General features: G+C 41.3%; 2 protein-coding genes across 2 annotated transcripts in view; both read right to left on the reverse strand.

Moving 5' to 3' along the window:
- Nucleotides 1-51: 51 nt before the first annotated feature.
- On the reverse strand, nucleotides 52-4,666 carry LOC135238316 (dual specificity tyrosine-phosphorylation-regulated kinase 4-like). Its single transcript, XM_064306097.1, has 8 exons — nucleotides 4,455-4,666; nucleotides 3,631-3,783; nucleotides 3,350-3,473; nucleotides 2,674-2,855; nucleotides 2,064-2,200; nucleotides 1,082-1,222; nucleotides 177-258; nucleotides 52-60 (listed from the first exon to the last, which is right to left on the reverse strand). Exons 2-8 carry the CDS (start codon nucleotides 3,751-3,753, stop codon nucleotides 52-54), a joined length of 798 nt encoding a protein of 265 aa, XP_064162167.1. The 5' UTR covers nucleotides 3,754-3,783; nucleotides 4,455-4,666.
- A 5,698-nt stretch (nucleotides 4,667-10,364) lies between these two features.
- LOC135238111 (histone-lysine N-methyltransferase 2D-like) overlaps nucleotides 10,365-14,591 on the reverse strand; it is a 49,294-nt gene continuing 45,067 nt past the window's right edge. Inside the window, 3 exon segments of the mRNA XM_064305798.1 lie at nucleotides 10,365-13,416; nucleotides 13,792-13,900; nucleotides 14,002-14,075. Coding sequence (XP_064161868.1) covers nucleotides 13,324-13,416; nucleotides 13,792-13,900; nucleotides 14,002-14,075 — 276 coding nt within the window. The 3' untranslated portion in view covers nucleotides 10,365-13,323.

The following is a 14,591-nucleotide window of genomic DNA, read 5'->3' on the forward strand; positions in this document are numbered from 1 at the left end:
TAGGATGGTAGAGAAAAGGAGAAAAGGGAAAATGGTGAGAATGAACAGCAACTACCACTCCTTCAAAGAAACAGAGAGAAATGCAATTTTAGAGGCCAAAAATGCTCTAGGGCCCAATTTGTCCTGCAGAGTGGATCCCACAGATCTCCCTGCACAGGACTAATGAGGGTACTAACCTTCTTGGTGCTCGTAGAAGCTGCACCCAAAGTCGGCCACCTTGATGTTTCCATGTTTTTTCTCTGACAGAAGGATGTTCTCCTTTAAGAGAAAAAGGAGGTTAATTAATGAATTAACTTTTCTTTTTTCTGTTTTTAATGCTGTTTTTAAGTCAAACACCTGATATGGTTGAAAAATCACCTTATTTGAAATTTTTGATGAGTGGTCATTACATTACAGGAATTTAGCAGATGCTCTTATCCAGATCGACTTACACAACTTTTTACTTTTTAGCAATTCTATGCAATCCTGTGAAGTGATTAAAGAATGCAATTGTGCATTTGCATTTCAGCCTATCACAGAGGACATAAGTAAAGCCCTGACAGTTTCAACCAGTCATAGAGCATTAAAGTACAGTGTTATCACTGTTACAAATTTCAAATACAGAGCATTTATGTTATCCCTGTTGCAGCTTATGGCAGACTATTAGAGTTCTATCACTTTGTCTATCCATGGCAGAATATTCTACCGGTTTGAGGTCACAGTGGACTATTTTCATCCTGTGCAGCATCTGCAGGCTGGTGACCAATGCGGTGGCATAGTGACGTGTCTGGGACAAGGTGAAACCCTTGAAGTTATTCTCCTTCATCAGCTCATACAAGTCCATTCTGCATCAAGATGCAGGAAAAACTGTCACTTTGGGGGATCTGCTGAATTTATTTACACTTACCATGCAGGAAATAATAACAAAAATCATTTTAACAAAGGAAATACAATAGATACAATAGACAGTGACAGGAATGTACAAAATGGCTGCACTTTTTTCTGGAAACTTGACAGCATATTTATAATGCAATGGCCCTGTTACAAAGAATCCTCTGTAAACCCAAATCCACACCCCAACCTCCTGCACAGAACTACTCACCCCTGGAGCTCAAAGCTGATGCAGAGCTGTTTCCGGAAGGTCATGTGCTCCTTCATGTGGATGACGTTGTATTGGTTTTCCTTGTCTTCCCTCCGCACCACATCCAGGATCTCCAGTTCCTTGAGGGCCATGTAATTTGCACTGCATGCAAAAAAATGAAACAAAATTTTATTGTGCTGACAATTGATGTACTGATTAAAACACAAAGTCTCAAAGTTTGACTTACAACCGCAACTGAATTGCTGGAATTAATAAGAAGCATGCTTATCACTCATAATTTGTCATTAAATTGGGTTTTTTAATTTACCTTAGGTGGGCAGTCAACCCAAAAACGAAATTAATGTTTTTAATAGTATCTGTTCATCCAGATAGGTTTGCTGAAAGTTTTCTAGATATTTGCTGCATCTTCACATGGCTTCACAGCTAAGTAGAAGAAGTAGTTTGATGAAGCCGTGCTGAAATTAAGCTCTGGGAATGTTTATGAGTAACCACGGGATTATATTTGGAGACATTACTGTTGAATTTTTCAAGTGGAAATTTTTGGTGCTTTGAAGCCACATGAAGATGGACCTGCAAGGACCATTTTATCAGGATGAGCTGCAGCAGTTTTTTATCTAGAAAACTCATCACATTTCAGCGAACCTATCTGGATGGACAGATACTACTCCGCGTAAGTGGAAACACACCTTAATCTCATTTTTGGGTGACCTGCCCCTCTAAGGCATCAACCCACAGGTTGATTGCATTATAAATCAGGGTGACAACGTGCCAAAGGCAACCACACTAATGAAGGATCACCAATGCTTCTATTTCAGTTGAAAATATATGCATAGCCCATACAGACTAAAAGTGCAAGTCAGTATATACGGTGCCGTGAAAAAGTATTTTCCTCCTTCCTTGATTGCCTCTATTATTGTATATTTGTCGCACTGAATGGTTTCAGATCTCTAGGCAAAATGGTCTTCCTCATCATCCTCATCACCTCTCCGTGTCATGAATGACCTTTAGTGCCACCTGCTCCTTAGTCTTGTGATCCATACACTTCAGAACCAGGCCAAACGATCCTTGTCCAAGATTTTCCAGAATCTCATAGCGGTAGGCAATGTGGTCATGCAGAACCTGGGGACATTCAGAACAATAAAGTCAAAATATTGCTGCTGTGCTATTCTAGCTGTCCAACAGCTCAGCCAATGAATTTATCCATTGAAAGTTATTTCCTCAGACAATCACACACTAGATTATCTATGCTTAATCTTCCATCAGTATGGCGATGAGGCCTACCTGTTAGCTGTTGCCAGTATAAGATGACAATAAATTGGACTTGCACTGTCATGTCTGTACTACTGGTTCTAATATATGACCTTTTCAGTAAGTAAAGCATGTCATTTCCATGGAGATGTCAAGCCAAATGTAAAAACAATGGCTAACACAATGGCACCAACCAATGTCACATAACTTCACAAAGTTAAGGTAAAAGCAATTGAACACACAATCATTCAGTTCAAATGCTGACAACCAGTCATCGGGCCAGCTTTGAAAACCAAGCCGCAATGGCCTTATGGCACAAATAGGCTTCCTGTGATGAACCTTACCGGGATGTAGACCCCACATTCATCTTCAGGGTCAGAGTTGAAATTGGAGTCTTCAGAGTGCTCAGGCATGTCCTGGGAGTCCTTCTTCTCAGCCCCCAGGCCCAGATACCAAATCTCTGGGAAGTCCAGGATCTCCTTCTGCTCCAAGTTGGTCAGGTGATTCTGGAAGTACTTCAGAGCCACTGCATTGGGGGGTTCGGGAGGGGGGGGGTTGTCAGCAGACCTCCCTTTACTACAGCATATGCATACTCATTTCCATAGTCTATACTGATAGTGGTGAGACATGGCCTCCATATACATGCGCCTTCGGCTTGTTCCTGTGAGGGTTTAGGCCAGGGTTGTCTGTAAAGGGTATTGTGACAACTGCTGTAAAATGCGCTATACAAATAAAATTTGATTGATTGATTGATTGACTGATTTGATGCTATCTGCACTGCTGCACTTCTGATACTTGCTGCCCTCATTCCAGTCTCACATCTGGCCACCACCACCCCAGAATCACCCACACTACTAATCACAATCTCACTCTCATAACCACTACAGAGTGACCATTCAGAAACATAGGAACGATCATATAATTGTTACTCTTACTAATACGCTCACTGCTATATTATCAGGCAGACACAGCTGCACTAACAGAACTCTTCAAACCCAACTCCCCAAGACAAAAATATACCTGCTGGTGACATGGGCAGTGCCAGCCCCGTCCAAACTGTTTCCTGATTTAGGTTGATAGAGACACTCTTTGCCTCCTCCTCCTCTGTGGGCCTCAAAGGGATGTTGACCTCTGAACTCTCCTGCTGTCAATTTGAAGGGACAAGAGGTGAGCTAAAGAGGCACTTAATTTTCTCACTGGAGCTGTGAATAGAGATTTTACCTGAGCGCATTCCAGGTGTGTTGACACAAGAAGACTGTGAATAGTGATCACTTCACTCTATGAAGTTACTCTGGTCTCACCTGGTCTATCTGGCAGTTTCTCTCAACCACTTTCTGTCTAATGTCAGGTAGGATGCTGTATGTCATGGGGAGGAGCTTTGGATTGCTCAACTTCACAGTCACCTGACTGCCTGGCACCTGCATCTGGGGCACACTGTTCACAGCTGTGGAAGTCTTTTAAATGTAAGGGAACAGAATGAAGAAGAAAAGGAAGCAGACAGGAGTTAGAAGAGCAAAGTTTGAATGAACACATCAGAGAAGACAAGAGTAATTATCCCTCAGGCCTTGAAGGCCTACTCAATAATATTGGTTGCCAATAAAATTCTAATAGCTGACAATGAGCAAAAGCACAGAGATATGGTAGTGTCATGTAATTATTCTCCTAATAAATATAGCAATAAATATCCTCATGAAAAGCACTTCCAAAAAAATACTAAGTATTTAAAATAAGTGTTGGGCCAACAGTTGATCCTTGTGGAATTGAAAATGATCTCATCACACTCATCATTTTCACTTGGTCATTTTCACTTTCTTGTCAGATAAGAACACAATGGTTAGCTAACGTTTTGCCAAATAAACCATGCCTTTGAAATGGGTTTGCTGTGTTGTACTGTGGCCGGTTATAATAAAACAAAAAAAACTACAAGTACCATGATCCAGCAAGGTACTTAATTAACATGTGCATAATTGTGCATAATGTTGACCTATATCCTGTGCACGAAATGTGAAATGGGGGCCCAGAATGGCAGTATAGAGGATCTTATCAGAGGCAAAAATGTCTTTTACAGTTCAATTCAACTTCATAATCTCAAGTGCTGGGGTGGAGGAGCTGAGATGGTGTTCACCTGTTGCAAGACCCTGGCTTGAAAAGGCAAACTGCGATCCAGTGAGGCGCCCAGTGAAGTGCTACACTTTGTCTTGGCATGGTTCGTCTGCTGATGCGCCTCCTCCGTATTCTTTTTGATGACGGGCAGGATGTTGTATTTGAGAGGGACAAGTACTTCTTCTTGGAACAGACTTCCTGACTGGGTGTCATCCTCCTGCAAAGAGAAGGGGAAAAAATAGAAAGAAACATGGGATGAAAACATCTTGCTCTCGTTACCAAGGGCAACTCTCAGGTTTTATAAGGGGAGTTTAGAAGGCTGGTGTGATTGATGTACTGGACAGAAGGACATACAGTTTGACAACTGTAACAAAAACATTTAGTTTCACCTGGTTTGTCTGGTTTCTCAACTCCAGAACATCCTTTCTGATGTCCGGCAGGACAGTGTACTTTGTCGGAACGGGACCTTGAACCTGGAGCAGAGGGCATGGACCCAAACTGTACTTCAAAATCGAAGTGAGAGAAAGGAGGGATTAAAAATACAGGAGATGAAAGGAATGATTAACCAGTTTGGCAGAGGATGGAGGTGGGGGAGGGGCAGGATAGTGATGAGTCAGACTGGATGTCTGGAGCTTTCACTCCTGTTACTGACTTTTACCCCCTATTCTCCCTACAACTCCCTTTCTCAGAAGTAAAGCATCTTTAAAGTAAATATTAATGAAATACAGCAGCGTCAGCCACCTCTTAGATGACCTTTCTACACTCAATGTCAGTCAACTCATAAAACACATACACACACAGATGCTCTGGAGTGTGTATGTAACAAAACCTTAATAAAAAACATTTTTGGGTAAAACTAAATAAAGCCAAACATCTTCCACAATTTCAGAGGATTTCATAACCACACCATTTCTAAAATGGGGCTAAATCAGTGGAGCAAAAATATCAGGTAACAGCCTGATACCGTATCTAGCACTTTCTGTTAATGCTTGACTGGAATGAGCCACTGATTTTCTGAAATTAACACCGGGGGTCCCATTTTAATGATGCAAAAAAGATGGCAAACACAAGCACTAGGATGACTAAAAAAAGACATATACCTGAATTAGTTTGTGTATTTTGACTGTGTAATTCCTTTAAAGACAGGATGATCAGCTCTTACCATTCTCTGCAATGTTTTAAAATCATCCTTATCTCCTTTTACCACATTTCTGTTAAAAAAAATAAGATGACAGGCATTTCAAGGCAATATTCTATTTGTTTTTCGTTTTCATTAAATATACGAAAAATGTAATAATTTTTGATACCCTCTTTCATAGAAAACATAACGCCAATTATTGTGGATTTTATTATTAATAAACACAATTAATGATGGCACAAATACAGATTTTAAACATTTATTATTACGCTGAATTGAAATCATTTTGTTTACCTCTTATTAAATTGCTTTACGGAGTCCATGGCTGTAAACACTGATTCAATTCAGGTGTCAAGCTCCATCACCTTCTATTACCTCAGCAGTGACGTCACAGATTAGCACTCCTATTATTCTGTCGTGACAACGGACTATGCTTTTATGTGCGCAACATGGAACTTTTCCTAAACAAAACTCATTAATTCAACTTTTCTAATGTCGACGTTACTTCAGTAGTGTATTCCGGAGTATAAATATCCTAAATAGCCGGGTGTAGAAATGTCATTGCTGCTTATGCAATCTGAGGCGTATATCTTGCGATAGAGACCTGTAGTTTTAAGGAAGCGTATTACTTCCCTAGCTCTCTCTTTTGGAACGACCCCGTCGCCCAGCAATGATCTAAGGAAAAAAAATGTAATTCCCAGTTAACTTAACTCTATGAATAAAACCTATGAAAACTCTATGAAAGACGCCTTAACTAAATGGAATAATCTTCCCATAAATCTCATATGCAGAATTAATATTTGTAGAATGACATGGCTTCCAAAGTTTCTCTTTTTATTTTCAATAATACCAATTACCCCGCCAAAAAGGTTTTTAAAAAAAAGAAAAAAAGAAGAAGCATATTCTGCCATAACAGATTTTATATGGGCAGGAAAAACCCATAGGATCAAAATGAAAACTTTACACTTACCTAAATCAGAGGGTGGATTTAACCTTCCTGACTTAGAGTTATACCAACTTGCCACCCAAGTATTCTATTTGTGACATATAGTCAAATATACAAAGGATGAACAATGGATTCATATTGAAGATGCTCAAGTACATCCCCATAACCTCTTTACATGTTTAGTTTCAAAGGATAATATTAAGAATATTACAAATTTAATAGTAAAAAATACAGTAACATCATTGAAGAAAATTAAGAGGATACTGGGTGAATCAATATCAGTTCCAAAAAACACTATCTCATGGAACAATCCTTGGATAGCCCTTCAGAATTTAACTATAAATTGGCCTACCTGGAGAACAAGGGGAATAGAGACTTTAAATGATTTAACAGAAGGTAATACAATTATGTCTTGGACAGATTTCCAAAGTAAATTCAGTTTGACTAATGCAGATTTTTTTAAATACATGCAACTTAGAAGCTATATAAATCAGAATTTTGACATATTTATTTGGACAGCAGAGCACAGTTGAGAAAATTTTATTTGATCCCGAAAAGGATAATAACATGATAGGCAACATTTATAGAATCCTGCAGAAGTCCTGCACAGTTGAAAAACTCTTAGAAGGTAAGATAAATGTGTGGAATCAGGATTTGGGAAGAACAAACATTGGCTCAAAATGGAGGGAGTGCTGGAATACGACCAATGATATTACTGTTAATGAAAATTTATGCTTAATCCAATATAAAATAATGTATAGAATTTACTACACGAGAGATACAATTCATAAATATTATAGTAGTACATCAAACAATTGTTTCAAGTGTAGAACTAAAGATTCACTAGCACATGCCTTCTGGGAGTGCTCTAAAGTTCAGAAGATATGGTTAGACATAGAAAAATGGTTGTCAGAGGTACTTAAAGTAAAATTCAATTTTAATTCACCCATTTGTTTATTTCATGACGTGACATACGTTACAGTGAGACACCCTTGGGGTTGGATAATCCTTTTTTCATTGATGGTATTTAAAAAAACTTTTACTTAGACATTGGAAATCTATTAAACCTCCAACACTACAACATTGGAAAAATGAAATGCTTTATTATTTAAATATAGAAAAGATATTAGCCATAGAAAATAACAGAATAGCACAATTTGAAGCTGTATGGGATGGGATGATGAAGGCAGTAGTTAAGGGGCACTCATAGTTATAGTACGTAAATGCTTAGGAGGATGCTTTTGTTGTTTTCTTGGTTTGGTTTTGTTTGTTTGTTTGTTTTTTTGGACGAGTTCATGAAAGAGGTGATAAAAATGAAACCGATAATGTGTCAATTTGCAAAAGAGGCTGTGTGAAAAGGTATTGGATAGCTAAGTTGTTAAAATGAATCGGGGGTATGATTTGGAAACAGTAGATATGTAGGACTGAGCAATTATGTGAATTTGTATGTTTTGATGTAAGTCTAGTAATGTTTGGTGTGTATGGATGTTTTGTATTTATGTTAGGATGTTTTGTGTGTGATAAATGTATAAGATGTCATGTTGTGTGTGTATAATGAAATGAAAATAAAATCATACAAAAAAAAGAATAAAACCCTCCTTTCCCCAGCATAGATCGGACAATGCATCAAGACGTGTTGTACAGACTCCAGGGCTTCACAGTTCTCACAATTGCCGTCTCTGTGCTTCCCCACTAGCACCAACCCACTTGCTAAACCGCAATGCCCCAGCCTTAGCCTTGTCAATTTGATTTCATCTTTCTGAGGCACATTCACTCTATTACCAGGTTTAACAGATGGTTGGACGTTGTATAGCTTTCTCCCTCTGCTGTCTTTTCACTCTTGCTGCCATTGAAGATTCAGTCTCTCACTTATGATGCTGCGGCACTCCATCCTGCTATCCGTTTCATTACGAATGCTCCTTTCACTACTCCACTGCACTTTATACTCCCTTGTTGGCTAGTCATCCCTCCACACCAGAAAGCTCATTCATTGGCACCTGCATGCACTAAACCAGCTGATTTTAATTAGCATAACTCTTCAGCATGATGGGAGAACTAATTATTGTAATCAGCTGGTTTAGTGCATGTTGGTGAAGCAAATGCATGGTCAGTCTTTTTACTCTTTGAAGCCGGGTTACCCACCTCTGTACCCATTCAGTGCTGCAGCAACCTGTAGAGTTTGTTGCTCTATTCAGACGTGGACTACGTCTTTTATTCTAACTGAATTCGTTATTGTGTGATTGTTTTTTCTAATTTGTTCAAAAATAATTGATAGACTAAAAAACAATAAGCAATAAAAAACAATAAATACACAGAACCCCACAAGACTTATAACAATGGAACACACTGTAGGAAAATGAGAAGAAAATGAAGGGGCTTTGTGCCTTGGACAGCCCCCAGCTTTGGGTGCATATTTTTCTGGAACAAGAAGCAAAAAAATGAGCAGTAAGCTAAGCAATTACAAGAGATTTTCTCACCTACCCTCCTTAAAATTGAGGTTGTTTTTAAACACTACCAAGAGTTGAGCCCTTTATCAGCGGTTGGTATAATAAAGCTCACCTTATGGTCCTCTGAAAACTAACACACACACAAACCATTCTGTAATGTTCACGTTGCTTCATTTTACGTAATAATTTATTGATTATTGATAGACTGAACTAAAAACACCAATGAACATTAACATACATGTTTACTTGTTTAATTTGATGTATATATTGATTTATTAGGCTATCGGTAGCTTTAACTGAAGCCTGTATTTCTTTGCTGCCCTTTTTCATTAAAATAATACATACAATTTTTTCCCCACCAAGAACAACCAGATTGTATTGATACCTTGGGGACATTACTGCAGTAAGCTGGGTCTGGCCCCGTGGGAGTAGGGTTCCCAGTCCTGTGTCGGTTTCGATTCAGTTTTTCTGTGGTCAAGCTGGATTGTCATAAAACAACTTTCTCCTCAGACTCAGACTTTCATTCACAGCTTATTTAATGCCATGAATGTCAAGGTTGTTTTATGCCATGATTGGCCCCTCCACAGTTTGCCTTGTCCAAGACAGTAAGTAGGCAGTTTCACTTTTATTAATTCCGTTAATAAAAGTTAATTTATCGACAAAAAAAATTACTGTTTTTAAAAATTTGGCATCTAATTCCACTCGAATTTGGAATGTCCAGTTCGTGAACTGTGTGTGCTCATGCACAGCCCCTGCTGCTGGCTTGAAGACACTCTGCAGTTCTCCAAAACGCGCCCGCCAGCCATTGCTTCTTTTCACACCGCAACCACAAGCTGCATATTCACAGAGTGGGGGCAGAGGAGACCCACTCATACGCTTGCGGACAGTAACCTATGGGTGCCCCAACAGCCAGCACGAGTTGCTCAAGCAACGAACAGTGCTATCCCTACCAACTGCACCCCTCTCATACCCCTGAGCAACACAAAGCCGATTATATGGCTCCTCTGAGGGACTGCCAGCCGGACTCTGGCACAGGCAGGATTTGATCCGAGAACTTGCGGTTTTTACTCCATTTATTACATGTTACTCCTATTGCACCCACATAATTCTGCATGAACTGCAAACTTCATTTCAGCTTCAGAGAAATTACTAACAACCTTGTCTTGTAACCTAATTGCAGCTTACTCGGCTAGCTAACAGGCTAGCTATCCAAGCTACTAGATAAAACGAGGGGAGGCTATCCATGTCGAGCCATATAAACTTTGGCAACAGCTACTTGCCTATACCTGCCGAAGCTGAGGCAGTTGACAAATTATAAGTATAATAGCTTATATAGTACATCACTGATTATATTAGTTGTACATCACTTATATACATACGTATGAAACAGAGGAAACTTCATTCATATTTAAAATGCATTTTTTATTTTTCTTTATAGGAAATAAAATTGAGGCAGAAATGAAATATGAGGAAAGGAAATCTGGAATAAGAATAACCTCAGGCATAGTAGGGAGAAAAAAAATTCAAATCATAACATACAAAATATGCCACAAACATAAAAAAAGATAATTTCATTACTTGTTTTCCCTAAAGGTACTGTAGCTGCTGTACAAATGAAACTTCAAAAGGTAATGCTTTGAAAAACTTTAAATTAAATGCTAGGCAGAGAACTTAAATTAGGATATTCCAACACAAAAACAAACTTTATCCAGGCAAAAATATCCAGTGAACTTCATTTTGTCATAGACTTCCCTTGAAAAAGAACCAAACCAAAATTAGTAGTTAAAATTAAAATCACACCACAATATAAAATGGGTTGACCAGCTCGTAAATTCATACAAGCGGTTCCAACACATCTCAACTTCTAGAGTAGAAAATTAAATAATCATGAATCTAAGGAGGTAAAGGTATTTGAAAGAGCAAAGGACAGAGGAATCTGATGACTAGGCCAGATGTACTGTAGATATTCACAAGCAGTAATATAAATAGTAGAAAAAAAACCCAAAAACAAATACAACCACATCGCACACAACCGCAGTGCATTTCCGCAGTCATGTGGACCTCAAAATAAAACAAAACGATGGATGCCTTCCTGAAACAAAAACCCTTCCGTAAAGAGCAAAGTCTATATTTCAGCCCGCTTCTTATCAAAATTATTGGCAATAAACAAAAATACTTATCGTCTTTGTCCAGCTAAAAATTTACAGCCGCTTTTTACAAGCTTATTGCAAAAAATCTAATACAAAACCAGGTAAATGCAAAAAAACAACTCCCATCCAGGTACATAGATTTCAGTTTACCGTTTTATAATATATATATATATATATATTTACGTTTGTATATATTTACTTAAATCTGCTAATAAAATGATATCCAGTGGTTGATTTTCATCTATTTCACAATTACAGATTAAAAAAGGGCTGGAACAGGAGTTCTGGCCCCCCGATGTATATATATATATATACAGTTTGTACAGTTGGCTTTTTTTAAGCAACTGAGGTCAAAGGTCAAGGAAGAGAAATAAGAGTAGTAATGTAGGGCTGTGGAGACGATACACCTCCCATTTTGCATTCTGAAGAAATTTTGCAATTTGATTAAAAAGAAGAAAAACAAGGAAAAAATGAATGCCCTTTTCCTGTCTTCGGCTACCTTCAGTTTTGGGTCACCACCTGTAACCCTTTAGCTGTTGATTCAACTGAAGGCAATGGGGCCCCCTACTGGCTACTGGCAGAACACACACTTGGGAGAGGCCCGCTCGCACAATGCCAAGTAGGGAGAGTGGGAGTAATATGGGACTGCGTGTCACAGTGTTACAACAGCCCCACCCATTCCTGACCCCAGTGACACAGGGCAAGACATTCGGATTGAGTAACTACAAACTGAAGCTACAGTCCTTACCACATCAAAATTCAAACAAGTCAGGTCACCATTCAGTCTACCCACAATGCACCTGGTCTTTAAATATGTACAACAAATGTAACAGTACGTTACCTTTGCTTAGTAGGCAAGATTTTATGCTGTTGCTAAAATAAAAATAAAAAATTTAAAATGCAAATCTTGCTTAAGCTTATAATTCATAGTGCAAAGTGGTTAGAACTGAATCTGGGCCGCAAGTTTTGCTTTCCGTTGTGCGGTTGTTTAAAACACTAGTTACCCAAATTCAAACTTGTTTGGTGAAAGGAAACACAGAAATACTGACCAGTGCGATCCTAAATGTACAGTTTAGAGTTAGGCCTCTGACCAATAATTTCTTAATGCACAGATTTGTCCAAATAGTTAATGCAGTTCATATACACACGCTAACAACGATACTGGAGATTTATCTTCTGTCATCATTATCGTAATCTAGGCTTGAACGGGACCCTGCTGCTACCTTTTCCCCGCTTCGCCGCGACGGCGTGCCGCCAACGCAGCCTTCCCGTCCTGCACACGTTCTCCCGCCACTGAATCCCGCCCACCTCCTCCCTACAGCAGCCTCAGTACACTTAAATACAGCTTGCCCTCTCCACAGCGGGCTTTACATCTGATAAAGCTGACAGGTCCCACAGACTCAATGAGGTAGACAGGGTCAGACTAACCCACCTTCAGCTACGCACAGTATAGCATCGTCTGGCTTCGGGGCTGCGTGCGTAAGCTCCTCCCCCTCAGCGGCGCCCGTACCCTCCCGCCCCCACTCCCCCCCCCCCAGGACTGTCCAGCCGGTGTCCGTGGCGTCTGTGGCTCGGCAGAAGGGTCGAGCTCCGATCTCGCAGCGTGCAGAACGTACACGACTCTGAACGCGTCCGTCGGGCGTTCCCCCGCCCAGTCTCAACGTGCCCCCCGAGCGCCACGTCGACCTTGCGGCGTTTGGAGGAGGAAGGAGAAGGTCGTCTACATGGTCCTTCGGTGGGGTCGAGCGGGGGCGGGGAGGGGGTGGCCGCATTCAGACCGCTGTGGCGTTCAGTAGTACCGTCATCGCCCCGGGCCGCGGTCTCCGTGGTGCAGGACGGGGCAAAACGCCGAACGCGCGCTCGCTAAGTCCACTCCGCCCTACGCTGCTTTGGCTCCCGGCGTTGCGACCTCCCATTCGATAAAAACGACAACAAAAAAAGCACGCGTCCGTTAAAACTACTCTTATTTCGACTTTCCTGAATTTAAAATAAAACGTCTTTCCCTGAAGAAAATAAAAAAAGAAAGAAGCTTATAGACTGGGTTGTAGGCCTTGAGAGCGGGTCCTAGGGCAGTAAGAGCGGCCCTGGGCCCTCGCTCTCTCCCCCGCCCTGCTCCTGACGCCCCGGTTGGGTTGGGTTGGGTTCGTCCGCTCTCTCTCTCCCCCCCTCCCTGCTCCTGACGGCCCGGTTCGGTTGGGCTCGTCCGCTCCTCAGTTCATCCACTTGCGGCAGTTCCAGGCCCCGCAGTGGCAGGGGATCTTGTGCTGATCGTCCTCGAAGTCAAACTGGTAGTCGTAGGTCAGCTGCCGTGGGAACGGGAAGAGGGCGGAGAGAGCGAGGTCAGCCAGCTCAAACGCACAGCGTTCCTGAACGCCATCCACTTTCTATTCTTCCGTTAAATAAACCCTCTTTTGTAACCCAACCTCTAGCCCAGCGTGTAAATGTCGTGACGAGCATTTAACCACGGTATGCACACAACAGGAGTTAGGTTCAGCGGGACAGCACAAAAGGCCCAGCTGCAAGCCGGAAAACTAAAATAATAAAATAATGCAACCATACAGCATGCTTACATTATGAGATGACAGCATGAAATGCATTGTGTGCCTGCAAGGCCAACATCTACGGGAGGAAAAGTAGGCGCTTCTCGGAGAAGCAGGGGGTCGCCACCGCTCTCTTACCTCCTCCCCCTTGGTTATCCTCCGGCTGGAGATGATGATGATCTTGTCCTCCTTGTCGCAGGTCACGACCTCGGTCACACAGTTCGGGGCGCAGGAGTGGTTGACGTATCTGCCGGAGGCGGAGGAAAGGCATTATGGGTCAGGAGTCTGGGCGGCTGGAGAAAGGCGGGCGGGGGGGGGGGGGGGGGGGACGGAACGAGCGGGTCTCACCGGGCCAATCCGCCGGTCAGCGTGGCGTCGATCACGTATTCGTTGTTGACCCGGAACATGTAGATCCCGCGATTCTGAGAGCACAAGAGAACATTGACAAAGGTTCAAATGCCAACAGAGAACGATGCAAACAGAAATGCTGTTAGAGCACGAGCTCCTTTTCTCAACACATAAAGATTCTTGGATCTATTTGTAGAGAAATCAGATCAAAACAATTAAAATGTAATGTTATATAGATACGGTTACTATTAGAACCCAGCACAAACACTCTTAAGTATTTCAGTGATCTTCCTGTAAGCATAGAGTTCTCTTTTTCCGGTTGATGACACAAGCTGGACCTGTTTACCAGCCTGAGATTGTCCGTACAGTGAACTGAGAAATACAAAACTTGCTGGACGTATCCCAAGCTGCTTATTCTCGGGTTTCTGAAACCCTTGTACTGAAGCACGTCTCGGTGAAAGGAAAAAGCCCAGCTAATCACTCGGTTTATCAGCAAAGAGTCTCAACACAAAAAAACTCCTAGCGCCAAAGGCCTTCCCCCACAGGTAAAATGAGATTTGCACGCTAACGAAAAGCTCCGACAAGTACTA

Source organism: Anguilla rostrata, chromosome 13, assembly GCF_018555375.3.
Source record: "Anguilla rostrata isolate EN2019 chromosome 13, ASM1855537v3, whole genome shotgun sequence".
Lineage (NCBI taxonomy): Eukaryota > Metazoa > Chordata > Actinopteri > Anguilliformes > Anguillidae > Anguilla > Anguilla rostrata.

Bases quoted from the DNA above. Each gene is read 5' to 3' on its own strand.
- LOC135238316 (XM_064306097.1), bottom strand. From the start codon at position 3,753: ATGCAGGTGCCAGGCAGTCAGGTGACTGTGAAGTTGAGCAATCCAAAG. The intron at 2,201-2,673 runs GTAAGGTTCATC...GAATGTCCCCAG, and splicing joins AATGTGGGGTCTACATCCCG to GTTCTGCATGACCACATTGC. The intron at 1,223-2,063 runs GTGATGAGGATG...TTTTGCATGCAG, and splicing joins GTCATTCATGACACGGAGAG to TGCAAATTACATGGCCCTCA.